The 26,861-nt window shown below is 35.0% G+C and overlaps 1 protein-coding gene and 1 long non-coding RNA gene across 2 annotated transcripts; one reads left to right on the forward strand and one right to left on the reverse strand.

The window, feature by feature from the left end:
• Positions 1 to 4,846: 4,846 nt before the first annotated feature.
• On the reverse strand, positions 4,847 to 12,273 carry LOC147760673 (uncharacterized). Its single transcript, XM_087018566.1, has 5 exons — positions 12,198 to 12,273; positions 7,997 to 8,079; positions 7,633 to 7,823; positions 6,529 to 6,717; positions 4,847 to 6,117 (listed from the first exon to the last, which is right to left on the reverse strand). Exons 1-5 carry the CDS (start codon positions 12,231 to 12,233, stop codon positions 6,014 to 6,016), a joined length of 603 nt encoding a protein of 200 aa, XP_086874692.1. The 5' UTR covers positions 12,234 to 12,273; the 3' UTR covers positions 4,847 to 6,013.
• Positions 8,280 to 26,151, forward strand: LOC147760674 (uncharacterized). Its single transcript, XR_015335613.1, has 3 exons — positions 8,280 to 8,375; positions 23,939 to 24,066; positions 25,651 to 26,151. It is a non-coding gene; the product is annotated as an uncharacterized LOC147760674 (long non-coding RNA).
• The last annotated feature ends 710 nt before the right edge of the window (positions 26,152 to 26,861 follow it).

A 26,861-nucleotide genomic window follows, 5' to 3' on the forward strand; every position in this document is an offset into this window, starting at 1 on the left:
TCTTACAGTCACATTAAGGTCTATGAACATTTCAAGTAGCTCAATTTTCATCATATAATTATTTTAGAACCTGGGAAAATTTCTCGATTCATTCCTATTTTATCAGGGTCAAGGCGACACAATTTGTTCGTCTACAATGAAAGTGAAACTTGCTGAGTAACCCACTGTGGGCATCAAGTGTGTTGTATGTCCGAAAATACGTATAGCTGACCAACGTATATATATGAGGACACCTTTTCGAGACTACAAGTGGCAATGGAAATACAACCGAATGAGCAAAGCTTTGGGTGACGTGGAAGGATCTTCCCAGCATATTGTGAGTGTTACAAGTTAGAAATCATATGTGTCATGTGTTGCAAAATGGTCAAGTCTTCCGGTTTCAGACCAATGATGTGTATATATTGCAGTTTAAGAATATCTTATGACTTAGGTACATCATATGTTGTTCAAAGAACGATTTCTAATATCTTTGGTACAAGTGTATGTCTTCACAAGCTTTGGTAAAAGCACTTTTTGAAACATTTGTTTTATCAACATATTAAATTGAATTTTTATAACAATTGTTTGACTACAGTTCTAGTGCTCCAACATTTAAAATCATCCCTTGCTTCCCCCCCCCCCCCGCCCGTTTTTTTTCATTTTTTTCATGTGACAAAACACAACATCAGTAAATTCACGTTAGAAATATTTATTGAAATATCCAAAGCATTTTACATTTATTTTCATTTGCTTGTTACTTTTCTTTTTAAAAGAAAACAATGCCTTAAGCAAAGGCGGATTCGTGGTTTTGCTAAGGAGCACTAAGATAAAAATTACTCCCAAAATAGCAAACAATGACAATCACAGGGTGCATAATAAATGGTTTACCTATATCACTTATTTCACCATTGTTGTTTGTGAAAGGGTTGGAAGAGAAGGGAGTACCTCCTAAGCTAAGGTGGGTACGTGCCCCTTGAATCCGCCTTTGTAAAGAGCATGTTTTTATAAGCAGTCGATGTGATCGGTCAGGGACTGTCTAGCGAACATGTTTGCTGTAACACAGAAAGCTCGTGGCATGAAATCAACTACTGGTGCACTGTAACATATTGTAAATAAGTGCTGTTAAATCTGATTCAATACGCCTACATTATTTCTCAAAGACGCTCACAGCAAAAGGCTATAGGGGTAAAATGCTTAAAATATGTACACACTATTTTTGATCAGCCAACATTAGTAATGGTCAAAATGCGGTATTGTCATTGTTCAACTGGTAGCCCACGTTTTGCCAGCATTCACTATCGGTTGTCCCACGTAAAGGCCTACTTCGGTTCTCTCTTGACAAGCTTGTTATCTGATTCCCATTTGGTCTATTTGCTATGTATCGTTGTCTAATGGTATGTTCCTTAAAAGAACCCATAAATGGACACGGTACATTATACATTCTATAGCTAAAATTAAAAGTTCCTGGAAATTTCAGCATTTTCAAAAAGTTCCATATTCAAAACCACTGCACAAATACCAAAAAGGTTACAAAAAAAGTAATCGAAACTAGTTAGAGCATCGTGAATTTTTCAATAGTTGTGGATCCAGTATACATCGGGGCTACAGTAACAATTTCTAACATTTCAAGCAATATACATTTTTTGTCATATAAAGGGCTTACGGTAATAGAATAGCGTATTTTAATAGGTATATATTCTCCATAGACATGTAAAACGCTTTGTTTGGTATCAAGCCAGCCGTACACCAATGTCGACATGTGGTACACTGAAATTCCTTTAACATATACTATTACTGTTTCTATATTGTAACATTAAATTGTATTGAACTATTTTTAATGTAAATGTGGCAGTCGTTATGAGTAATTTTGAAACTCAAGCTTTGGACACCAGATTTAACCTCATACGATGCTTAATAACAATATACAACATTGGTCAAAAAGGTTGTCCCACCCCCAATTCCATGTGCTTTTATCTTCAAATAGTCACCTCACAGGGGTAACTTGTTATAAACAGTGCTTATATTCCACATCTAATATGATAAATGGTTCAGAAAATAGAAATAGTGGTGACAATATCCATAATGTATAATGGTAAAAAATATGGATATCGTCACCGCTATTTCGTGTTTTCTGAAATAATAATCATGTTAGATATGGTTTCTGGAATAAAAGCACTGTTTATAACAATTTACACCTGTGGGGTGACCATTTGTAGATAAAAGCATATGGAATTGGAGGTGGAACAACCTTTTTGACCAATATTGTGCTGTTTACAGTAGTGCATGCTAGACACTTATAGTGAACACCACAGCCAAAATGCAACTTAACTCAAGTTGATAAAAAAGTAAATCAATTGTTAAGGTACCCAATCTGTTTCCACCCTCAGTAGCCTATACGTTGTCTCTCAATATAGTTTTAAACCATTTCCTTTTTTGCGAGTGTAATTTGTTTATAGATTTTGATAGAATGATGATAATTTAAGAATTATCCGAGGTCGTTAACCACACTAAGGCACCGTTCACATGAAAAATCCAAATTCTAAAAATCCAAAAATCCATTGGCGGTATCTAGTGATCACGGTCTGTGTCCTGAATACCTCGCGGCGTAATTAATTAGCAGCGCGAGCGAGTTACTTCCAAAGCTGTAATTGAATCTCGTTTGCGCTCGGAGGAGATTCTGACACTTGGACGCATGCGCAGTAATAAGTTAGAGAGAAAGAAAATGGCGGTTGCTTTCAAAAATGTGTTTGTCGATTTTGTGCAACAACAAGACAAAGACGATGAGGTCCACATACACACTACAGCTGTGAGTGCAACCGTCATGATCTGATGGCAAGAGATACCACTGCGCATGCGTCCAGGTATAAGAATCTTCTCCGAGCGAAGCCGAGAATTAATTACACCTTTGGAAGTAACTCGTTCGCACTGCTAGTTAATTACGCCGCGGGGTATTCAGGGCACAGAGCGTAATCACTAGATACCGCCAATGGATTTTTGGATTTTTGGAATTTGGATTTTTCATGTGAACGGTGCCTAAATGTGCCAAATTTACGTGAGTCGTCGGTACAAAGCAACCTTTAGGAAGGTCTATATTGCCTGTAATAAGGCTGGCCAACTGACAGGGAAAAAGTTCAAGCCTGACACTTCAAATTAAGGGATTTTGGCAAGGAATATGGAGTTAACGAACCCAAAAGTAATTGTTTTGTGATATTTGGAGTTCATAACACTCACAGTATTTTACACTCGAAAGAGTGGGATAGCACGTTCATTTCTAGATGTATTTGCGGTCAGACCTTACGGACTACAAGGTTTTTACTCGCTATCAAAGTTCTTGGCCCCCTTGTTGACTTGATCACATGGTTGGTTATACAACATTGGTAAAAAAGGTTGTCCCAGCCCCAATTCCATGTGCTTCTATTTAAAAATGACCACCTTACAGGTGTAAATTACCATAAATAATGTTTATCATTCCAGATACCATATCTTACCTGATGAATCGTTCAGAAAATACACAATGGTGGTGAAAATATCTATATTTTATAACATTAATTCATATTTAGAGTATGCACCCCCTCAAATCAGGTGTTTCACTGTGACTTTCACAAGGGTAATGAAATGTCTGTTAAATTAAAAAGACACCGCCAAATATCACCAAATTTACACAAAACCGCGTACTGCAATTATCTCCTGTAGGCGGCGCGACAAGCCTTCATCAAGGGTAAAGATCCTGTTTTGTGGGATATTGTCCCATTCCTCTAAAAGAACTTGATGTTGATCCAGATTATTTGAGGATTGATTCTCCTCTGCATTGCACAATCCAATTCATGCCACATGTGCTCAGTAGGAAGAATATCAGGGCTCAAAGATGGTTGTTCCACCCTCAGAACATTGTGTTTCTGCAACAAATCACTTGCCAGACGAGAGCTATGAGCAAGTGCGTTGTCACAATGAGGCCAGTAGCATCCCAGATGTCACCTCTTCAAATGGAATGAGATACCCGTAGAGAGTGTTCAGTTAAATGCCTCAATACCGTTCTGTTCCAGAAGGAACAATGTAATAATACCATAGGCATGGAATGCTCTCCAAACTCGAACTAATTAAATCAGACACCTTAGGCGATAATACACTACACACACCCTTATTAGAAGCCCTCTGCAACATGTCTTCAGACCCTCATTTGACCATCAGTGGAACACAAGAAATGCCTTGATTCTTCAGCAAAACTAGCTTCCTTCCAGTGGTGGTTGACCAAGTTCCGGTACCTCTGGGGTCACTGTACGTGATATTCTCAGCCGATATTTCACTCCATCTGCTGGAGCTAACTTGGGGGTTAACTCCAGGATTCATCATGACAGCGCACTTGCACACAGCTCTCCTCTGGCAAGTGGTTTGTTGCAGAACACAATGTTCTGAGGATGGGGCAACCATCTTTGAGCCCTGATATTAACCCCACTGAGCACCTGTTGCATGACATTGGAGTGCACAATGCAGAGGAGAACCGATCGCCAAATAATCTGGACCAACATCGCCAAGTTCTTTATGAAGAATGGGACAATAAGCCACAAAACAGAATTGTCACCCTTGGTGAAGGCTTGTCGCGCCGCCTACAGGAGATAATTGCAGCACGTGGTAGACACACACGCTATTAGACACGTGACATTTAACGAGCACTTGCTAATTTTGGTGATATTTGGCGGTGCCTTTTTAATTTAACAGGCGTTTATTTGCCTCCGTGGAAATCACAGTGAAACACCGGATTTGAGGGGGTGAATACTCTAAATATGAATTAATGTTATAAAATATAGATATTTTCGCCACTTTTGTGTATTTTCTGAATGATTATTCGTGTACGTTATGGTATCTGGAATAAAGAACATTGTTTAGAACAGTTTCCATCAGTGAATGATCATTTGTACATAAAAGCACATGGAATTGGGAGTTGGACAACCTTTTTGACCAATGTTGTAGAAACGATTTACTTTTTTACCATTCCTACATCTAAAATACCATATATTTAATATTTTTCAGCGTTGGCTTGTTATAATTGTTACTTAGTATATCTCTCCGATAGGTAAATGCATTTCCGTTTAACCTTTGGCTGAAATGTGCATTATTCCCATCGTTGACATAATCAAAAATACCAAGACAACAACAAAAAAATATTTAAAGCATTGCAGCAGATATCACTGCATTGGTAAACAATGCCCATAGGTAAAGGTACTCCGCGTTCTTTTTTTTTACCATAATCCAGTATACAAGTTCACTAGTACATCAACAGTCGAGATTGTCCATTCAAATAAACCATATTTCAATACCAAACAATGACTACATTTCTGAATGATGTTCAATAAAATTAACTAAAAGTTTTGAAAAAAAATCCTTGCACCCAGGTACACATGTATAAGACAACATGTGAGTTGAAGATGAGAGTTTGACAAAATGAACTTCGTCTTTAATCCTCATTCTGATACAAGGACGTGGAAGTCATGAAATGCACGTCATGCATTTTACGTCTTCCGAGAACATTACCACCATTAAAATGTCTTAAAAATAAAGTGCAGTTTGGTAAGATTTCTCAATAAAAATTTTATATTATTTTATGTGAGTGCTAGAAAAACTTATTTGCCTGCTCTACTGTTGAAATAAGTAAGATTACATCAATTATATATGATAATGTCATATTGCCATTGTTAATTAAAGCTATTTACAAAACCTAGTTAGACCAGACAAAATTGTATCAAAAATCAAATTCTTTTGCACATATTAATCTCACAAATGGTTTAGTAAAAGGGGCTTACAATTAACTCCACAAAAATCTCAATGTTGTTTTTATGTTCAAAACTGTCTACACTGCGAATCTGAAGTTTCCTCTAAAAAGAAAAAAGTCCATATGCTATAACAATACAAATGTAAATTCGTCTACCGTCCATCATTTTTCTCTGATCTTCACAGGCAATCTGGTGAAGGTGTATGTTTGCCACCAGGTATTGATCTAGTTATGTACTTAACATACTTTCCGAAACGTTATTAAAATTCATACTTGGGTCTGCAGGGGAATAGCGGCGTCACCCAGTTCCTCGTCTGACACCTCAGTGGGAAAACTGGTTCTGCGGAAGTATTCACAGAGAAGTTTTATTTCTGAAAGCAAAAAGTGTTTCTTGTATTCGACAATACGTAAAACGCCTCACCGGTACCGATCAAATCTTTTCCATCATATCTCGGAATGGCATGTAAATTATGTTACGCTAAAATACACGATACACATAAAAATATAGAGAGTGAAAATCTGTCCTCTCGAATGAAACATTTAATATAGATTTTTGGTAAAGTTTCACACATGACAAACATGTTTATGTCATTGCCTACCCTGTAGTTGGTGATGTCACTTCAGGGCCGTAGCCTGAGCAAAATGCCAGGGGGGGGGCAGTAAGCGGACACGAGGGGGCGAAGCTACCGAGGGGGGAGGGTGTGGTGTGTAAAATTCCAAATTCCAGGGGGGGCAGCTGCCCCCCCTGCCCCCCCGGAGGCTACGGCCCTGCACTTACTTACGTTTTCGTTTTGTGATGATCAACACGCCTATTAGTAGCACTGTTACACCAGCGCCTAAACCGAGTGCTATATATCCGACGAGGCCGTCCCAATTTTGAGGAGACACGGGTGAAGAGAGGGCGACTCTTCCTGTCGTAGTTACGTTCAAGTGTGTAGAGAGGGCAACTGTTTCTGTTGTAGTTACGTCCACTAAAATGAGATACAACAAGATATCAGCTTTATTATTATTCAGGTCTTTTGAGGTCAAATGTATTTTTGGTTGATTGCCTTTGGAGCATTTAGTATTTATCACAAGGTTATATTTTATCTTTGTGTACCTTTCAGTTTGCTCTTACCATGCAGATAAGTATGTGAATGTATGTTGTCAAGTTTTGATAAGAAGGGAGAAACGCAGTCCGGGGTTGGCTGGGGTCGCGTGGTACAAAGACAGCATTTTTAATCAAATATTTGGTTTCGAATTTAATTCTGTGTCAATTCACCCTCTTTGATATTTGTAGGTGATGATATCCATTTGGATAAGATGTGTGGTGGGCCCCTGTTTTAATCTATAATCACACCGAATCACAACGAGATATTTTAGCACACTGTAACTTCTGAGGCAGTTGTTTGTTTAAATGAGAGAGACAGAGAAATGTTAATGACCGACTAGTTACATTCATAACCTGCCCGTTGCATTTTTTGAACACAGGGTATTCTCGAGATGGCATATTGTGTTGATACATAAATATAGCACACGATTAAACTGTGTGAATGCACGAATTGCAAAATTGTTATCTGCTGATGATAGATAGTTTACATAGCTTAAGTCTACATACCCCCCCTGTTGAGAAGATCTAGTGCTTGGAAGTAACGCTTATAAACATACCCCTTCAAAAAAAAAAAAAAAAAAAAAAAAACATTATAACAGGAAATAGTGGGGGCTGATTGTCTAGTAATAATTAAAAGAAATATATACTGCTATCGACATAAACTCGTATAAAAGACGTGTTTTGATAAAAAATATTCCAAAAGAAAGCTGCACAATTATTTTATCTATATTGCCTATTGCATTTTATTTTGACACATGGAATCAAGTTGAGTCTATTACATTTCATGTTTCTTTACCTGCTGTAGTGGAAGTATTTGCCGCCAAATATTCAGAATGTTTGTTATAGGGACACAAATAAGCTTGCCCCAAATCGAAACATTCGGATGAGATTCCCCCTTGATGTATACCACGACATTCGCTTTCTCCCGTGTAAGTGATATTACCCTCGTCCTTACGGTGAACACAGCAAAAGTCACAAGGTTCGCACCTGCAAAAAATTACAAGTATTTTTCAGCATAGTCTTTTAAATTGTATTCTTACAGGAAAATAACTAATATGTTTTTGTCTTCAAATTAGTTTATCAATATTGGGTTTGGGTTATATCATCATTTCAATGACAATGTATAAATAATAATGTTAAGAAGAGATTTGATGACTTACTGTTGAGTGGTAGGGTTAAATGCAGTGTGTTTCTCAGTGCATGGGGGAACCGCTGCACACATCACTACCACCATCAAGATACCCTATGCGAAAGTAAATTATATGCGTTCAGTAAAAGTTTTTTATTATTGCTTTTATAAACACACTTTTTGGGTTTCCAAATACCTTCTATATTAACTAAATGTGATAAAATAACATTAATATAGCAGACAATGTGCTGGTAGATAAAGTTCAATTCGGGCATCCAGGCAATGACCTACATTGATCGAGGTAGTCACGTGCTTTATTCAAATCTTTAGGTCTAACATTTGCGCAACATTTTAGCATTTCTGCAGCAGATGGAACAAAATAGACGGCAAGGAAAAATGTTCTCTAACTGGTAAGGCACTATTATTTTTGTACTTTGTAAAGCCATGGTGTGAAGCAGAGTTGTATCTTTGTTAAGGTGTATGTACAATGAAAAACAAGGGGCTGCTTTGGGGACACCTTTTCTTCTCACTAGACAATGGCATATTTGCATCAATACTAAACAATACTTTTTACATTTGTCATTTTGAATTCCCATTTTATACCAAAAGTGGTGTTTTTCTGTTTAATACCAGATAGTACGGTACATCTCCATGTATTGATCTTCTATACGAATGCCTCAGTTAGATGTGCTAGGTCACAGGACTTTGTGTCACTTTCGATTTCATCTTTATACCATATGATAGATGTAGCTCCATAAGCTTACAATCGATTTAATAAATAGGTACTTTGGAATCTGTCTATCACCTATACGAACTGCATGTCCTAAGTATTTGGTAGAGTGGGGCATTGTAACTGTATTAAATAGAAGAGTAAGACTGACAATGTTTTGGACGACACGTCTTTCTAGGAGAGAGCTTTGCCAAACTAACTTACACATATTTTGTGGACTATGTAGATAGTCGAATGTGACACTTGTTCCATCAGGATGTCTTTATTAATGTCTAACTTATATAAATTTATCCCGCTTTGACCTAGGTAAACATTGGCGACCTAATTGCTAGGCAGCGTCATGATCAATACGTACTGTGTGCTATTTGATCTGAGGCATTATGCTAACCATTCATCCGAAAACAATTCGGGTCAACTTGCTATGTTTAAACACTCAAGCATGTGTTTCAACACACTAGTTTACCTGCACATGTGCTACACTGAATCACAAGCCTGGAGTTGTGAATCAATATGTACTGGTATTGATAACATTTAGCTTTTAGCAATGATAAACTGAAAGCATATGGGTGACGTTTGGTTTCTTCCCCCGTCTTGGCTCAGGCTTTGTGAGATACAAGTCTAGTCTTCAGTTTCGTGTACGAGGCGAAAAGTTAAAATAAATGATCACTATCAATAAAATGAATTTCGAACGGATTTTCTTCAGAAAATCAATATATAGTTGCAAAAACATCATACACATATTGTTTATACTAGATTTAAACAAAATGGCTTAATTTACATTACAATAATTTACTCAAAACTACAGGTATATTTATGGTACCAAAGGAATGAGTTGCAACAGAACAGGAAAAAATTACTTATTGATCAAAAATAATTACAGGGGTAAATAAAAACTATGAATATTCTACTAAAAACGTACTAAAATCCAATTTAGCAGTTTGGAGAATACCTTAAAGCTTTTGTCTGCATCCTTCATGTTTTTATGGCATATACACTTAGCAAAATCAAAAGTTTGCAGTAATATTACTGCAAGCTAAAAATTTGCAGCAGCGAGTTTGAAGAAGTTTGCAAGAAAAATTTCTTGCTGCTAATTTGCAGTCGTGTTACAGCAAATTTGTTGCATATTTACAAGCAGAAATCGCAAATTTGTTGCAAATCGCTGCTAATTTGCAGCAGGCCTAATATTTTGCTTAGGACTTGTCCATATAGTTTCTTTACTTAGAGTAATGCAATTTACCTGTCTTGCTTGCAATCATAATCAGTTATTTATGGAAATGAAGTGGAATTAGGAATATCTGTATATTTTTGGTGTAGTTTACGTTTTGTAAGTGTAAGTCCTTGAAATAATAAACTTTAAAAGCATTTAAGCTGGGTGAAAAGAAGTAACAATGCCAGATATCAAATTTTATTTTAATTAAAATACCTAGGGCGATGCACAATATCTATACTGTAATTAAGCCTGACAGTGCTTTTGTAAACCTGTCTGGAGTTTTCAAAGTTTAACCTGGTACATGTGTTTTTTTGTAGGATTCTAGGACAATTCCCCCCCCCCCCCCGGACTATTTCCCCCGGACAATTCTCCCCCGGACAATTCCCCCCAGGACAATTCCCCCAGGACGATTCCCCCCCAGAAATATATATATTTATAAACAAATATAAAGTAGAAAGTGTTAAGTTAAAAACAGTTCTTCCTTTTTATTGATATTTTTAGTGTGAAAATACAACTTCATCATGAAACAAATTATTTTATAACAAATTCCTTTTTCATTGAGTACAAGTACAGAAAGATTTATCAAATATCTAATCAAAGTATTACCACCCATCCTTCAGGTAAAGGTGGGTAAACAGATGAACAGGTAAACAGATATTTTTACATCTTTACCTGGAGATAAACTTTGAACAGATTTTTAATAAAATGTTCCGTACTTCTATCTTGAAAATTTTATGTACTTGTACTCCATGAAAGTAATTTGTTTAATGAAATTAATATTATTTATCCTCCAGTTTGATCATCACACTAAGAAATATTCAGAAAAAGGATGAAAAGATTTGAACTTTGTACTCTTTACTTTATATTTATATACAAATATACATTATTGGGGGGGGGGGGTCGTCTGGGGGGAGGGGTTGTGGGGGGGGGGGTTGTCCGGGGGGAATAGTCCGGGGGGGAGATTGTCCTGATACCATCTGTAGTCCCGTGCGTAACCCATCATGAATTTTTTACAATTATTTAGAGAAACGATCAAAAGAGTCTTTATGAAGATGTAAAGGTGAACAATTCGAACTGAAATATGAAGGCACATACCTGTACATATCTAACACATGTAGATATATCCATTCATCACAAAAATAGCTGGATATATTTCCTAAACAAGCTTCTAAAACTAATACTATAAGGTCACCAATACTTACAATATAAGGTCAAAGTGTACCAGAAATAGTCAAATTATTCATTCTTATACCAAGGCATATTATTTGTGCCCTACCTTCTCGGGAAAAGTGGTATAGACTTATCTCAACTGTTATAAAACATTCCCCTAAATCAAAATTTCGTGTTATGGAGTGCTTTTAATAATGGTGTCATTTTTCATCTTTGTAAAGTAGCCTGGTGGGAGAGTTTCGGATATTAGGACTATTTACTGTTAATTTTACAGGCACTCTAAACAATCAAAATATTTACCTGGTCCAATATCAATGGATATGTTAAATCCAAATATATTCAACTTTTAGGGAGACATGATTTCTTTAGTAGACCCAATTACATTCGGCTAATACAAATGGCTTACATATTATACATTGCAATAGATTAACGTTAAATATTGTCCTTAACAATATCTCTAACATTTACCGTGTACTCCCCCCACTTGTATATATTTTTCATGATTCATTTTTCCTGCTTAAACTATGAGATAAATATTCTGGGCATGCTTTCACGAATCTACCAAAGGGAGCGCCCAGTACATGATGGCAAAATGGCGAACTAGAATGTGTTTACTTGTCAATCACAATTGGGTAATATTAAGTGCAGTTTTATAATGAACTTGGCGTAGCCTGTAGGCGGTATGTTATGTCTATTTATTTGACATATTGGTTTTATCGATAGAGTGTGCTCCTCTTAGAGCTTAATACAACTGAAGTATGCTTTACATTGGTGTATCTCTACGGTATGTCGAGCGATTTGTGACTCTAGGGCTTGTGGAAAGGTTTTGAGCCTCACACTGTAATAATCAGGTATTTGGATTCATTCTGTTTCATCTTCTAATAAGTCCCCTTAAAGCAACAACACGTTCTTGTTCCATCTAGTAGGCCAGACCCGATTAGTAAAATCCAGCAGCTTGGACCCATAAGGTTGTAAACATCCACAGCATCTGTACGCTCATCATTATCCTATAATATTCCTCTAGTATATTCCTTTAGTAGACTCAATGACAGCCTGGACACGTACAGGTACATGTACATACTTTATATATTATACGTTGAAATGAATCTACTGGGTACTCACCGATACTTGCATATACTTAGCTATTTGGTAGTTCATGTTTCCTGCTTAAAATGTGATATAGGCTACTTTACTAAACCGGAAGCAAGATAAGCAATAGCATGTGACTGTTTTAATTTGCCAATCACAATTCAGGTTATATAAATCCCAAACGCGTAAAGTTGTCGAAGCATTTATGAGTTGGTTACACATACATGTACCTACAAGCATTTTCTACAATTGTGAATCGCTATCTACCAGTACATTATGATGACAAAATGGCATACTAGAACGTGTATGTGTTAATTAGCCAATCACTGTCAAGTTAGTATAAATTCCAGTCTTAAAAATTTGTTAATGCAGTTATGAGTTTGTTACACATACCTATGAGCATTTCCTACTGTTGTTAATCGCTAAAAATGATATTGCGATACAAGTGTGTGTGTGTTTTGAATCGAGTATACATATAAATGCTCAGTTTGAGTTTTATAATGAAGTTGGAGTAATCTCTAGGACTCGTATATGGTGTCTATTTATTTGTGATAGTGATTTTATTGAGAATGCTCCCTCTTTATAGAGAGTGCCTTATTCAAGTGATGTATGCTTTATACATGCATTGGTGTTTTTTCTTGGTATGTCAAGCGATTTTTGGCTTTTGGACATTTAAGTGCGTGTCCATGAGAAACCAGCCCAAATGCACAAAATGCGGCAAGGTGAGGGTCAACGGATTTACACCATATTTGGTGTATTTGATCATCTACATGTATATGAACAATATCTGAAGCTGCAATATTTCCCTTAACTGATCCCTACTTAGAGATTTATTATTATTTATTGCCTCCGCCAAGGAGGTTATGTTTTCACCCCTGTTTGTCTGTCTGTCTGTCTGTCTGTCATCAGCATAACTAAAAAGTTTGAAACCGGTTTTAATGTAATTTTCAGGAACTGTCAGAAGTGGGCCAAAGAAGAGATGATTAGTTTTTGGTGGTGATCCGGATTAATTATCAATCAGTAATCAATAATAATAAAAAAAATCGCTGCCTTGGCGGAGGTCTGCTCTCTCGGAGTTCTTTTCTAGTTTTATTTATTTATTTATATATATTTTTTTTGGGGGGGGGGGTGTTATCAACCCAAAGGATGTGCTGGTAATCATTGGCAAAGTGCCCATCGTCAAATTTTAAAAATAATTTGCTATTATAAATGATGCATATATTTGTTGTGTGAAAAATATTATTTGGTTTTAATTTCTGATATGTGGGGAGGGGTGTAGCCTGTTGTATGCAGTCTAATGAATGTGTAAAAAGGAGTTATATGTTAAATACTTGTGGTGTGGCACAAGTTAATGGGAAAGAAATTCTTTTTTTAATCCTAGAGAAGAGACGGAGGGGCGGTGTAATACTGTATTTTCTCTCAGAAGCCATCACTGATTCCACTCTACTGTATAAAAGTCTTGTAACTAGGGCAACTTGTTTCAGTATATTTATTCATTTTATGTATTTTTTCCTAGACCAGCATTTGTTGGTCTAAATAGTTGTAATAATGACAAATACACATTCTGTAAAGGATAATTATAGAGCAAAAAAGCTGTTACAGTAACAAAAAAAAAAAAAAAAAAAAAAAAAATGTAAAAGCACTGTGAATGGCTGCTTGGAATGTTTCCAATTACCATAAAATAAATAAGGTATAAATTCTCCCAAAATAATGATAAGGTAAAAGTAAAAACTAAATGAAAATAAAGCATGCATCATAACAGATATGGACCTTGTATAGAACGCACTGCAATAGTTACATTACGCAAAATATATATATAAAAATATTTGAATAAACATGTATAAGAAACAACAGATATTCAATCAGATGTGCTGTCCAAAACACTTTCGATCTCACTAATACCGTCATCACTTTATGTTGGTAAATATGAGGAATCTAAACAGCCTTCTCGACAACATAATTTTCGATTGTACCCTTGCCTTCTTTCAAACCCCATCTACCACAGGACTGAAGTGATTTGTGCACAACTTCCAACTGTCTGGGAACCTAATTTACACTGACAGTACCAACCACTGATGGGTCTAGTTTAGCTACGGGAATTCTGAATCCATAAGCTTAACTGGTGGCTAGATGTGTGCCTTAATTAACTATATTTTGGCTCTGATTAAATCATGTGCATCCTTGCATACACTGATTTCGAACTGGCCATCTAGCAGATGCTTTATCTGGTAAACGTCTGGTAATTAATTATAGGCTGGTGGTCTCTTCTTTCGACAATTTACCAAGTCAATAGGCTTTCACTGATCTCCACGACATCAGAGGCCATTCATAGCATTTTGGAAAAAATGCAGTGCTATTACAAATAGTGCTGGTGTGGAAAGTTAACTAACTAGGGTGCTTGTGATGGAGCCTTTCATTTTACTTTTTATGCAAAATAGATGTAAACGGGGGTATTTACACAATGATTTTAGTTGTACAATATGTACTTTCATGTCCATTAGGAGTGGGGTGGGTCAATCCCACCTAATATGTAGAGGGTCTCTATAGTATGGGTCTCTATATAAAGTAGGTGCCACCACAATGTACGTCTGCTATTATCATAATTAATATCTGAAGAACAATTTACATGTACATTTTATCTTTCTTAATCCTAAGAAATAAGAATAAAAAATATACTAACTGTATTTAGACTCCATTTCTCATCCATGTTTTCGTTTTTAGCATGCATTACATGAAAATGAATTTTCTTTTTCTACTTGTAACTGAAGACATTTTTACTGATTTTAACCCCTGCTCCCCTTTTAAAGACCTACTGTTTTTTGGTGTTGTTCTTTTAGTACAAAATATACACTTTGTCTGTCTACCTATCCTATGTAAGCATTTAGCAGCTACCTCGTGGCAGGAATAAACATGGCCGACTGCTAGCATATGGACTGAAAATGTCCACATAAGGTTTGAGATATCAAGCCCAACCCTAAGACAAGCTGATTTTCAATTCAATTATTTCAATTTATTTCTGTACTGGTACATAGATTGTCATGACCTTGTACAATTTGATATACTAATGATGATACAATACAGTTAGTGCATTACCATCTTTATATAATGGACATACGTATCAGTAAAATTACTCATAAAATATTCTATCTAAGCAATGCGATAAACCTTGGTGTGATTTTAAATTTATCATAAACATACTATAAACATGTTACACAAAAAGAATATGTTTAAACTTAAAACCAAGGTTACATAGCTGTTTAAGGCCAGTTTGATGACATGGATAATTACGACTAATGACAATTACATAAGACAGATAAGTAAATAAGTGACACAGGTATAAATATTGTGCCATGTTCAGTCCCACTGCCGAGTCACTTCTCACAACAGTGGGACCATACACTGACATTTTAAGGGATATGCTAAGAGTTACCAAGCAGAGCAACCACTTCACTTCTTTTCTTGAATGATTTGATTATAAAGTTGGAGAGGGACACTAGAGTATCTTTTTTGGCACTGTTAAATACATGGCATAAATGACTGTCTGGTGACCTGGGATCAGCTTTTAGGATTGAGGTTTTACTTCAAATATATCTCACCTTATATTCATGTCTTTTCAACCATGAATAATTAGCTTGTCATAGGCAGGGGCTCATATATAAAATGAACATCTTTTATCCTCAAGTCATTGTGAGATTATTCTTTCAATCAGCACTACATATACGAATAAAGCAATCAAAATATTGATCACAGGCATCAATTGACCACTTATTGTCTTTCTTTTTTAAACTGTCACCTTCTGTACCCATAGTTTTCACCTTACTACAAGTATAGAAGTGTAGCAATATATTTCAGAACTCCCCTAAAACAAACATTTTCATTAATATTTTACAAGATCATTTGACATTAATATTAGATATTTCAAAATTAAAAAAAAAAATTAAAGTGGATCAAAAAAGTGTAAGACCTTCATTTTAATTTGGTGTCATTTTTTTTCATTCATTCCCAATTTATTTTTCATGTACAAAGGTGGGCACTTTTACCCTCTTATTATCACTCAAATCTACTCTAAATGAAGGCACTATTATTTTTGTACTTAGCAGACGAGGTGCTGGTAGATAAAGTTCAATGAGGGCATCCAGGCAACGACCTGCATTGATCCGGTCAGGTGGTATTTTCAAATCTGTAGGTTTATCCTTGCGCAACATTTAACATCTTTGCAGCAGATGGAAAAAAAACCCGCGACAAGTTTAAAGGAAAAATCTACTCTAACTGGTAAGGCACTATTATTTTTGTACTTTGTAAAGCCATGGTGTTGAGCAGAGTTGTATCTTTGTTAAGGTGTATGTACAATGAAAAACAAGGGGCTGCTTTGCGGACACCTTCTCTCCTCACTAGGCAATGGCATATTTGCATCAATACTTTTTACATTTGTCGTTTTGGATTCCTATTTTATAACAAAAGTGGTGTTTTTCTGTTTAATACCAGATAGTGCGGTACATCTCCATGTATTGATCTTCTATACGAATGCCTCAGTTAGTTGTGCTAGGACACAGAACTACGTGTCTCTGATTTCATCTTTAAACCATATGATAGGTGTAGCTCCATAAGCTTACAATCGATTAAATAAATAGGTCCTTTAGAATCTGTCTATCATCTATACGAACTGCATGTCCTAAGTATTTGGTAGAGTTTTAACTGTATTAAATAGAAGAGTAAGACTGACAATGTTTTGGACGGCACGTCTTTCTAGGAGAGAGCTTTGCCAAACTAACTTACACATATTTTGTGGACTATGTAGATACACGAATGTGACACTTGTTCGATCATAGTGTCTTTATAAATGTCCAACTTATATAAATTTATCCCGCTTTGACCTAGGTAAACATTGGCGACCTAACTGCTAGGCAGCGTCATGATCAGTACGTACTGTGTGCTATTTGATCTGAGGCATTATGCTAACAATTCATCCGAAAATAATTCGGGTCACCTTGCTATGTTTAAATACTCAATCATGTGTCTCAGCACACTAGTTTACCTGCATATGTTCTACACTGAATCACAAGCCCGGAGTTGTGAATCACTATGTACAGGTATTGATAACATTTAACTTTTAGCTATGATAAACTGAAAGCATATGGGTGACGTTTAGTCTCTTCCCCCGTCTTGGCTCAGGCTTGGTTTGTGAACTTTGTGAGATACAAGTCAAGTCTGCAGTTTCGTGTACGAGGCGAAAAGTTAAAATGTATGATCATTATATATATATATATATATATATATATATATATATATATATATATATATATATATATATATACATGTATATATAGTTGCAAAAACATCATACAAATATTGTTTTTCTAGATTTAAACAAAATGGCTTTACATGTACAATAATTTACTCATAACTATATTTAGTGTATCAAAGGAATGAGTTGCAACAGAACAGGAAAAATACTTATCCATCAAAAATAATTAAATAAAAATGATGAATATTCTAGTAAAATGTGCAAAAAAGCCAACTTTACAGTTTGGAGAATACCTTAAAGTTTTTGTCTACATCCTTCATGTTTTATGGCATATACTTAGCAAAGTTAATATTGATGCAATCTTAAAATTCGCAGCAGCGAATTTGCAGAAGTTTGCAAGAAAAAAAAAATCATGCTGTTAACTTGCAGTCGTGTTGCTGCAAATTTGTTGCAAATTTACAAGCAGATATCGCAGAAATCGCAAATTTGTTACAAATCGTGCTTATTAGCAGCAGGCCTAATATTTTGCTTAGAACCTGTCCATATAGTTTCCTTACTTAGAGTAATGCAAATTACTGGTCTTGCTTGCAATCATAATCAGTTATTTATGAAAATAAAGTGGAATTGGGAATATCTAAATATTTTTGATGTAGTTAATGTTTTGTAAGTGTAAGTACTTGAAATAATAAACTTTAAAAGCATTTAAACCGGCTGAAAAGAAGTAACAATGCCAGATATCAAATTAATACCTAGGACGTAGCACAATATCTATACTGGGAGACCCTTCCCCCTCCTCACTTTCATCCGCCCACCCCTAATCCCACCTAAACACCCTTCATGGCTTTCGCTGTGAAGGCGGCCTGTGCCTCGTAGAGGCGGGCATCTAGTATTCACCGCACGGCGAGAAAAAACCGTAACTCCCTGAATACCCTGCCCGGAATCCGCGGTGAAGTTGCTTGTGCGCCGCTGATACGGATCAGCGGCCGTCTTGGCCTACCCACACGACCGAGAGAGACCGTTGTATTCAGCACAGCTTCCTCGGTGAAGGCTTCCTGTACGCCGTAAGCAATAATCGGCGGCCGTCTTGAACTCAGCGAACGGCGAGGAGAGACGGTAACACCCTGCCCGGCTTTCGCAGTGAAGGTTACATAATCGCGGTACACGATAATCGCCGGTGGCCTCTCCCTCCGTCCACCCCTGTTTCTCTCAGCAAAAACGATTGTGGCTTCTCAGAATCGTTTTTGAAAAACGACACTAGTTTCTGGTTGCCAGAATCATTTTTCAAAAAACGACACTGATTTCTTGGCATCAGAATCGCTTTTGAATATTCAATAAAATTAAATATTATACCTCAAATACAAAGGGAGACCCCGGGGGCCCTTTTTCCCAACTCACCCTCACCCGCCAACCCCCAACTCCACCTAAACAGCCTTCCCGGCTTTCGCTATGGAGGCGGCCTCTGCCTCTCCCTCCATCCACCCCTGTTTCTCTCCGCAAAAACGATTCTGGCTTCTCAGCGCTCCGCTACTTGTGTGTATTTTGCAATTTGATGACTCATGTTTCCTGCATATACATGTAGTAGGCAATAGATTAACGTTAAAGTTTGTCGTTACAATATAATAATAATAATAATAATAATAAGATTCTTATATGGCGCCTTACATTCTATCTCAAGGCGCCTTACAATAATGGCTAATATACTAAAATCATTAAAATGACTACAATATTTTAATCATAAACTCTCATTGGAAACCATTTAAAATTTACACTACTAAAAATCAATCCTATTAAAAAAAAAAAAAAAAAAAAAAAAAAAAAAAAAAAAAAAAAAAAAAAATATCTCTAGGATATACCGGGTACTCACCGCCACTTAAGTCATATGGATGCATCCTACTCAGAACACATTCAATCAATCTATGTTACTACCACACCTGTGCATAAAACAAAAACACACAGACATCTTGTTTGTATATGTGTAATATGATATCGACAAAATTGTTTAGATAACTGAAATATCTGAAAATTATAACAGTCAAAATGAAAGACCCAGTTATGAAAACAAGTTCCAACAAAGCTACTGAAATTGGATTTAGCGATGCACTATTAGTAACATTTCAAGCACAATCTTCCCAAACCACTTGTTTGTGGCTGTTCTGGGCACACTGTCTGGTTGTATAAAGCACATGGTTCACTGCAATACAATATAAAGTACTGATAAGAAGTGGAACATTTGAATTAAAAAAAAAGAGTTTGTGATGTATATGCCACACTTATTGGTTTATCTCTGCAAAAATCTGTGCAAGTGTGTAGGATTAGTAGACTGACAAACTCATGCTATAGAAAAGAAAATTTGGATAAAAAATAAAGAGATAGCAAATTAATTCATAAGACAGGGGTCATAAATGACCCCACACGATCACTTGAAGGTAAAGGAATATTTTCATATTTGAGAAACAGCATTTCAGCCCTTGCAATTTTAATAAAATTGTGAAATTTAATGTACACACCATATCAGTAAAATGTTTCTGAGAAGATATAAGGGTAAGTGTAGGTCGCTTTCCGTATGCCGTAATTAGTGATTAGTTTAACTCTAGATCTATAGATTTCTTTTTTCGCACAGTTTCAATTCATTACTATGATAAATTCTGTGTCTGCACAGATATTTATCAGTACTCGCACATGAACCAGTGCACTCAGTATGCTGTTATCACTTTGAAGTGAAAACGGCCCTAAAATTACAGAATAATGCAACAAAGAAAATTGTCTTCACTGGCGATATAAAACCATAGTTTATCATGTCTTGGTGAAGATGAAAAAAATTTAACAAAAATGTAAACCTTGTCCAATTCTTGTAAATTTGGAATTTCAAATTCAGGGGGAACCTTTTGGTGTCTACATGCGACAGTAATGATAATATGCGATGGGTCACCGGGCGTCCATTCTCCTATCTACCATTCCTTTTACATTTATACAATTTTCCTTAGTAAATCGCAACTTGAATCATGCCCTCTACAATATAAATTTACCGTGTAAAAGTTAAAGATTGCCATCACGCTATTTCTAATATCTGCATGTTCTTACCAATATACCTGTAACAGTACGCGTCATGCCTTCCACTTAAATTAAGACTTATATCAGTAAAGTTGTATTCCTACTTGTATTTCAACAATATCAACTCAAAAAAATGTAGATCAGGTTCAAGGTCGTACATGTAACTCGGAACGAGACATGCGCCTCTTTGCATTGTGGTACCCTCTGGTGGCAGGCTTTAGTTAAACATATGATGCACCGTCATGAATGGGAAGGGTAAAAAACCTTCAAATGATATATATATATATATATATATATATATATATATATATATATATATATATATATATATATATATATATATATATATATATATGTAACTGCCCCATTTGTAATTTAGTCCACAGGTAACATGAGGTGAAGTAGATACTTGAATTGCATACCGGGATTATTCTTTATCATTCTAACATTCAGGGTCGAGCAAGCGGTTGACATCAATCAATTGGCCCATAGAAGAAAACAGAAAGCCCACACACACACATACACAGAGAGAGAGATAGACACCCATAAAGAGTATTCTATCTTATAAATTGTTAAAAATAAATTGGTTATATTTATAAATTTCTACAATAATAGGCTCGCACCAATGTGCTATGGAATAGAAAGAGACTTGCAATAGTTCAGTATATACAAAATACATAATGATAAGATATAAACATATGAAATACGTGTTATAGGTCCTGTGAATATAATAGTAGGAAAATTTAAAATTTCTATGTGCATCAGGCAACAGTTTACAGCTTGAAAGATATTTAGTAAGATTGTGTGTATTAGTATCACTCATGCTATTCTTTAACATTCACCAAGCCTCATATTCCTATATTTGTTTATACCATATTAATCAGCTAACCCTACCGGTATGTTTGCATAGCTTTGACCTACAGGTAAGATAGCTGTCGATAAGCCTGTGGTCATGCATCACCCCACTTCTTAAGAATGCATTATTTTAAGATATCCAACCCCTGTACCTTCATAAGGGAGGAAAACATTTCTAGTTGATTTATGTAGAAAGTGTTGTGAAGGAAATTTTCACAGATTATAAGTATCCATTACTTCTTTTACAGCTCCAATCACCGTCATTTTAGTTAAAGAAACGTTATGCACCAAGCGTCATTTCATAAGAAATAGATAATATTTTTTTGTGAAATGCTACAGTTCTGCATAATGTTTTAAAGACTAATTATTGTGATAAACTTTTGTTGTTTTGCCTAAACTGTCATTTCTTTCGGTTATAGTTGAAGGCACATATTGTATTAAAGTAAATGCTTTACACCTTCACTTATAACAAGTAATAATTAAACAGGAGTGAAATGAGTGATGATAGGGAGTTATTGAGTATAAGTTAAATATCAACAAGTGTATAAATTTTCGTGGAAGGAAAAGATGGAATTTGGCAAAATCACGACGATCTGATTGATGAAGACGGACTCTTTTTAACGTTTGATAAATTTTGTACACGATACCAGATTAATTGTCCCTTCACGGTATTTGGGGGGCGGGGGGTAAACAACTCAATAACTAGTTAATGGCCTCAAATTGTGAATGTCAGGGATAGGATTGAGAGGACCTTCAAGCCAAAATTCATTGAAATTATTTGTAAGGATTCAAAAGGATCAAGATCAATATATGACATAATTATTAAGAGTAATAAACCTTGTGCAGAATCGAAATGGGAAACGATGTTCAACTTAGGTGATAACTTCAACTGGAAAAATGTATACCGAAATATTTTTCAGTGCACTGTAGATACAGTATAAGGTGGTTGCAGTATCGAATAGTGCACAGGATTTTAGCTACTAACGTGTATTTATATAAAATTAAGATAAAAAATAACTCACGATGCACATTTTGTGAAGAGGGAGAGGAAACATTAAACCATTTATTTTTTTTAATGTAAGGAGGTTCGACCGATATGGCAAAAAATGCAAAATTGGATAAAAGAAAAGTCCTCATTGGAAATTGAGTTCTCGTGTATGGATGTTTTATTTTTAAAAAAATTGGACGAAAATACCAGTCTTTGAATTTACTGATATTATGGACAAAAAACATAATTTATAAGAATAAACTGCAAATAAGGCATCTAAACTTTATAGAATTTCAGGCTAGCATCAAAAATATTTTGAAATAGAAAAATATATGTTCTTGAAAGAAGGGAAGAGGGATAAATTTGAAACAATATGGAACACACTTCTAAACTTATTTGTGTAGTTTGAAGGGGTTAGTGTCTACATTATGTGCGGGTGTATATATACATGTACTTATATATTGAAATGGAGTATATAAACGAAAGAGTAGAAATAGGTAGAGTGTATGTTTTTGGTTGATGCATAACTTATTATTATTATTATTATTATTATTATTATTATTATTATTATTATTATTATTATTATTAGTAATGCTATTATTATTATTATTATCATTATCACTATTATTAGTATCATCAGTTACTCTTAGATTAGTTTAAGGTATAAAGAAATTGTGCGTATTCGTCTTCAATGTATCCATTTTTTTAATAAATATATATTAGTTAGATATGTTTTTTTGTCTCTATGTATACTCTGAATTATTTTCTTTATTATTTTTTTTTCTGTTTCTCTTATTTTGATCCTTTGTGCCACTACAGGTATCGATAATTAATTATTTTATTAGTTGATTTACAATTGTATAGTTATTCATTCTATTTTCTGCAAAAAAAAAAAAAAAAAAAAAAAAAAAATCACATTTAGTTCAATTAGTTTGGTAAAAAATCTCAGTAGATTTGCAGGTTTCTATTACTTGTTAGATACATGAAAACTACGGATAGATATGGTCCAAGTACGATTAATTCAAACATATTTTAAACCTTATTAACTAATAAGGAAATGTTGAATGGCGATCACGCAAAGACTATGAAAAGAGAAACGAGTAAATGCGTGATCAGTACGGAGAAATAGAGTAATGGCAAATTTTCAAAAGATAATCAAATTATTTTCTAGCATAACTCCATTAGGTAACTTGGAAAACCCTTAGAAATAATGTGACATCATCACAAATATATATTTTGAAAAAAAAATCTGTTTTCATTCCAGTTTAAAGAATATCCCATGTCTTTGTAACACAGTTAATAAACTGGCACTGTAATATATCGTTAGTCACATCCAAAAAGTAGGCCTTGGAAGGAAACAGAAACGTAACCAATATATAATTTGTTCTTTCTCATGAATATTTTATATAATAGTTTACCACGATATCAAACATAGCGGGCACCCTTGTGAAAAATTGAGGATTCCATTTCTTTTTACATCAAATCGGTGTTTGTCTTAAATGTACATGTATGCACTTATCTCAGATTTTCACACATGTCCAGCATCAGATGTCCAAATTTCAAACTGAAACAAATTCAGGCACAGAAATTTGCATTTAACTGTTTATCACTCATGAAATTGTGTTTTCTCACCAGGTGCAATGTTGGCTTAAGTGGTCCATACAGCAACCACATTTTCAAATTGACAGGGCTCAGTCACCAAGAGATCGTTGTCAGTCATATTGGGCGGAGCAGTTGACAGTTTAAATTTTTGGTATCAGAAGGTAAGAACATGGGGGGGTTCTGTGAAGGGCAGAAACCACTAAATCAACCAATCCATTGGGATCCAATCCATTAAATATGTACCCTTTTAAGACATCAAACCCCAGAGCCTTCATTAGAGAGGGGGATATTGTTAGCTGATTTATGTACAAAGAGTTGTGAAGGAATTCTTCACAGATTTAAAAAAAACTTCGTCACTTCTTACACAGCTCCCATTACCATCGTTTTAGTTCAGCTAATGTTGAGCACCGCGCGTAATTTCATAACATAATATAAGTTATCATTTTTTAGAGAAATGCTATAGTTTTGCACAATGTTTTTAACTAGACAGTATTGTGAAAACATTCATTGTTTTGCCTAAACTGTCATTTATTTCATTTGTGATGGGAGACACATATGTGCAAACTTTTTTCTATATGTCGCTTAAGTAACTTGGAAAGTGTAAGACTCTATAATCTTATAGCCAGATACATCATCAAAAAATCTTTCAATTTTGAAAAATTACAAGTTGTGTTCATTTAAGTCAAATAAAGCAGCTCATGCCTTCGTAACACAGTTACTGTTACTGTTACTGAAGTGTTACTGAAATATTTTGGAAATTTGTGTGGTCACGCCCAAAAAGCATTCTTTGGGCCCAAGCAGAAACGTAAACAGTATATTTTATTTTCTTATTCGTCTTCAGATATATTATATAAATATATCTGATTAATATTATTAATACAAATAATTTACCAAAATATCAAACATACTATTGTGCTCCTGTAAAACAGTGATCATAAGGATTCCTCTTTCTATATCAAGTCGTTGATTATCTTAAACAATTTTTGATTAAATCAATAGTGGTGAAAAGGAAAACGGATGAAGTTGAAAAAAAATCCATCTGATAATTATACATCCAATGATTTCATTGTTTTGTTTTGAAAATAATAAGTAAACATCTTGAGCTCGTGAACTATTGTGCAAGGATGTATTGATACTGTAATTTTCAGGTAGTGATTTAACATATAATGCTGTATTTCATACTGTGTCATACACATGCATTGTATGCATCGATCATTTTTTTCTGCAAACTTTCCATTTCCTAAGTGGAAGGCAGCATTCTAAAGTGTACATAATGGATTATTTTCCTATATTATACATATTAATGCACGACTGTTGGATATATGGTGGTCACAACAAGCCCATTATGCTGAGGCATTACAAGCACTGCAACGTATTCTCTCTCTATTGGCACATTGCTACATTGTCCCTATATACTTTCAGAAATCAACCAAAACGACTATTTTCGTCTGTAAACATGCCAAAGAACGTTGAGCCATGTTTCTCCTTGGAACAACACGGCTCTTCTTGATGCATTTTTGTAAAGGAGATCATTTCGATCACTCTTGTGTCCTTTGTAGAAAAAGAAAGAAAAAAAAACTTGTAAATGTGTTCATAACGAATCAGGTCTTATTCAGACCAGTATACAGTTCGTTGTTCATGCACATTGTAAAATTCTGGGGTTGGGAATAAATAATTTAACTCGGTCAGTAGAAGCTTGCACTTGCATATGAATCAAATCTCAGTTTTGTCTTGTTTTGTTGTAGGTCATGGCAGGGACAATTGTATGCAGTGGTCATTAGAAATGTCGCCAGATCCACCACGATGCTCCGGCCAGCATGGACACTGTCCTGCAGCTCAGATCTGGTGCGATTATGAATAACCTATTATCCTCCCGCGGCATGGAACAAACTTCACTGCGGTTTGAGTATGAAAAGAGGATCACTAAAATGAGTGGCTTCGGATTTCGTTTTCAGGATAACTACAAAACAATTGTCGCAATAATCCTTGTTTTTAAATTGATTTAGGTATTTAATCAATACATACATTTTTACGGTGCATATTTACGCTATTTACTTAACATATTTACAGTGACTAAGGCTGTATAATATATTCAGTAATTATACTACATGTACATGTAGTAGCAAGGCACAAAAACTGTGTTAAAATAAATGCTGATTGTAATCAATGTACATGTTAACTAAAAATCAACAAAAAGTGCTATTGTATGTACCATATTCGAAATAAACCCCGGCAGTTAATGGTCAAAGATCGCTTCTTCGTTTATTTATGTTTTACATTTAATCAGTTGGAAATGCTCCAAAATTAAGTCTTACACATACATAGGAAATTAAAGTATTAAATAAATTATTTCAAACAATAAATTACAAAGTATTTTATCATTTAAAAGAAAATGATTCGTTACTCCTCGTCACGCTTAACATAGTGCAAGTTAACGATCACCAAAATTGGCACCGTAGTTCTGGAAAACCTTATTTTCTTTGATTGATAACAAATTCATAAGTTTACAAATCTCAAGTAAAAAGAGAAAATTAATGTTTCTTTGAAAATCAAGTCCATTTAACTTGCGTCATTTTCAGAAAGGTTTTCTTTAGATTTTCATTGAAACCACATTTGTTTTTTTTTTAATTCTTATTTTAAATCTTAAACTACTGAAGTTATAATAGATCTTTCTATACATAGGTCAATAAAATACTTTTCCTGTATTTTTCTCTTCACTTAACGGATAAAGGACAGTGATTGATTTTAAATAGGATTAACATTTTAAGTCTTTGTCTACAGTAATGTAATAGGATGTTAGATTGTGTAAAAAGTGTCAATATTGCTATAGATGTGTATAAGCCGGGCACATCTGATGCACTACATAAACATATCTGAACAGTTTCATATTTTACTGAACCACTCCCTTGTGTGTGTGTGTGGCAGTGTGATTCAACTATTTTTGTATGTGGCAGTG

The sequence above is a fragment of the Lingula anatina genome, chromosome 7 (assembly GCF_051362555.1).
Source record: "Lingula anatina isolate TDL-2025a chromosome 7, LinAna3.0, whole genome shotgun sequence".
Taxonomy (NCBI): Eukaryota; Metazoa; Brachiopoda; class Lingulata; order Lingulida; family Lingulidae; genus Lingula; species Lingula anatina.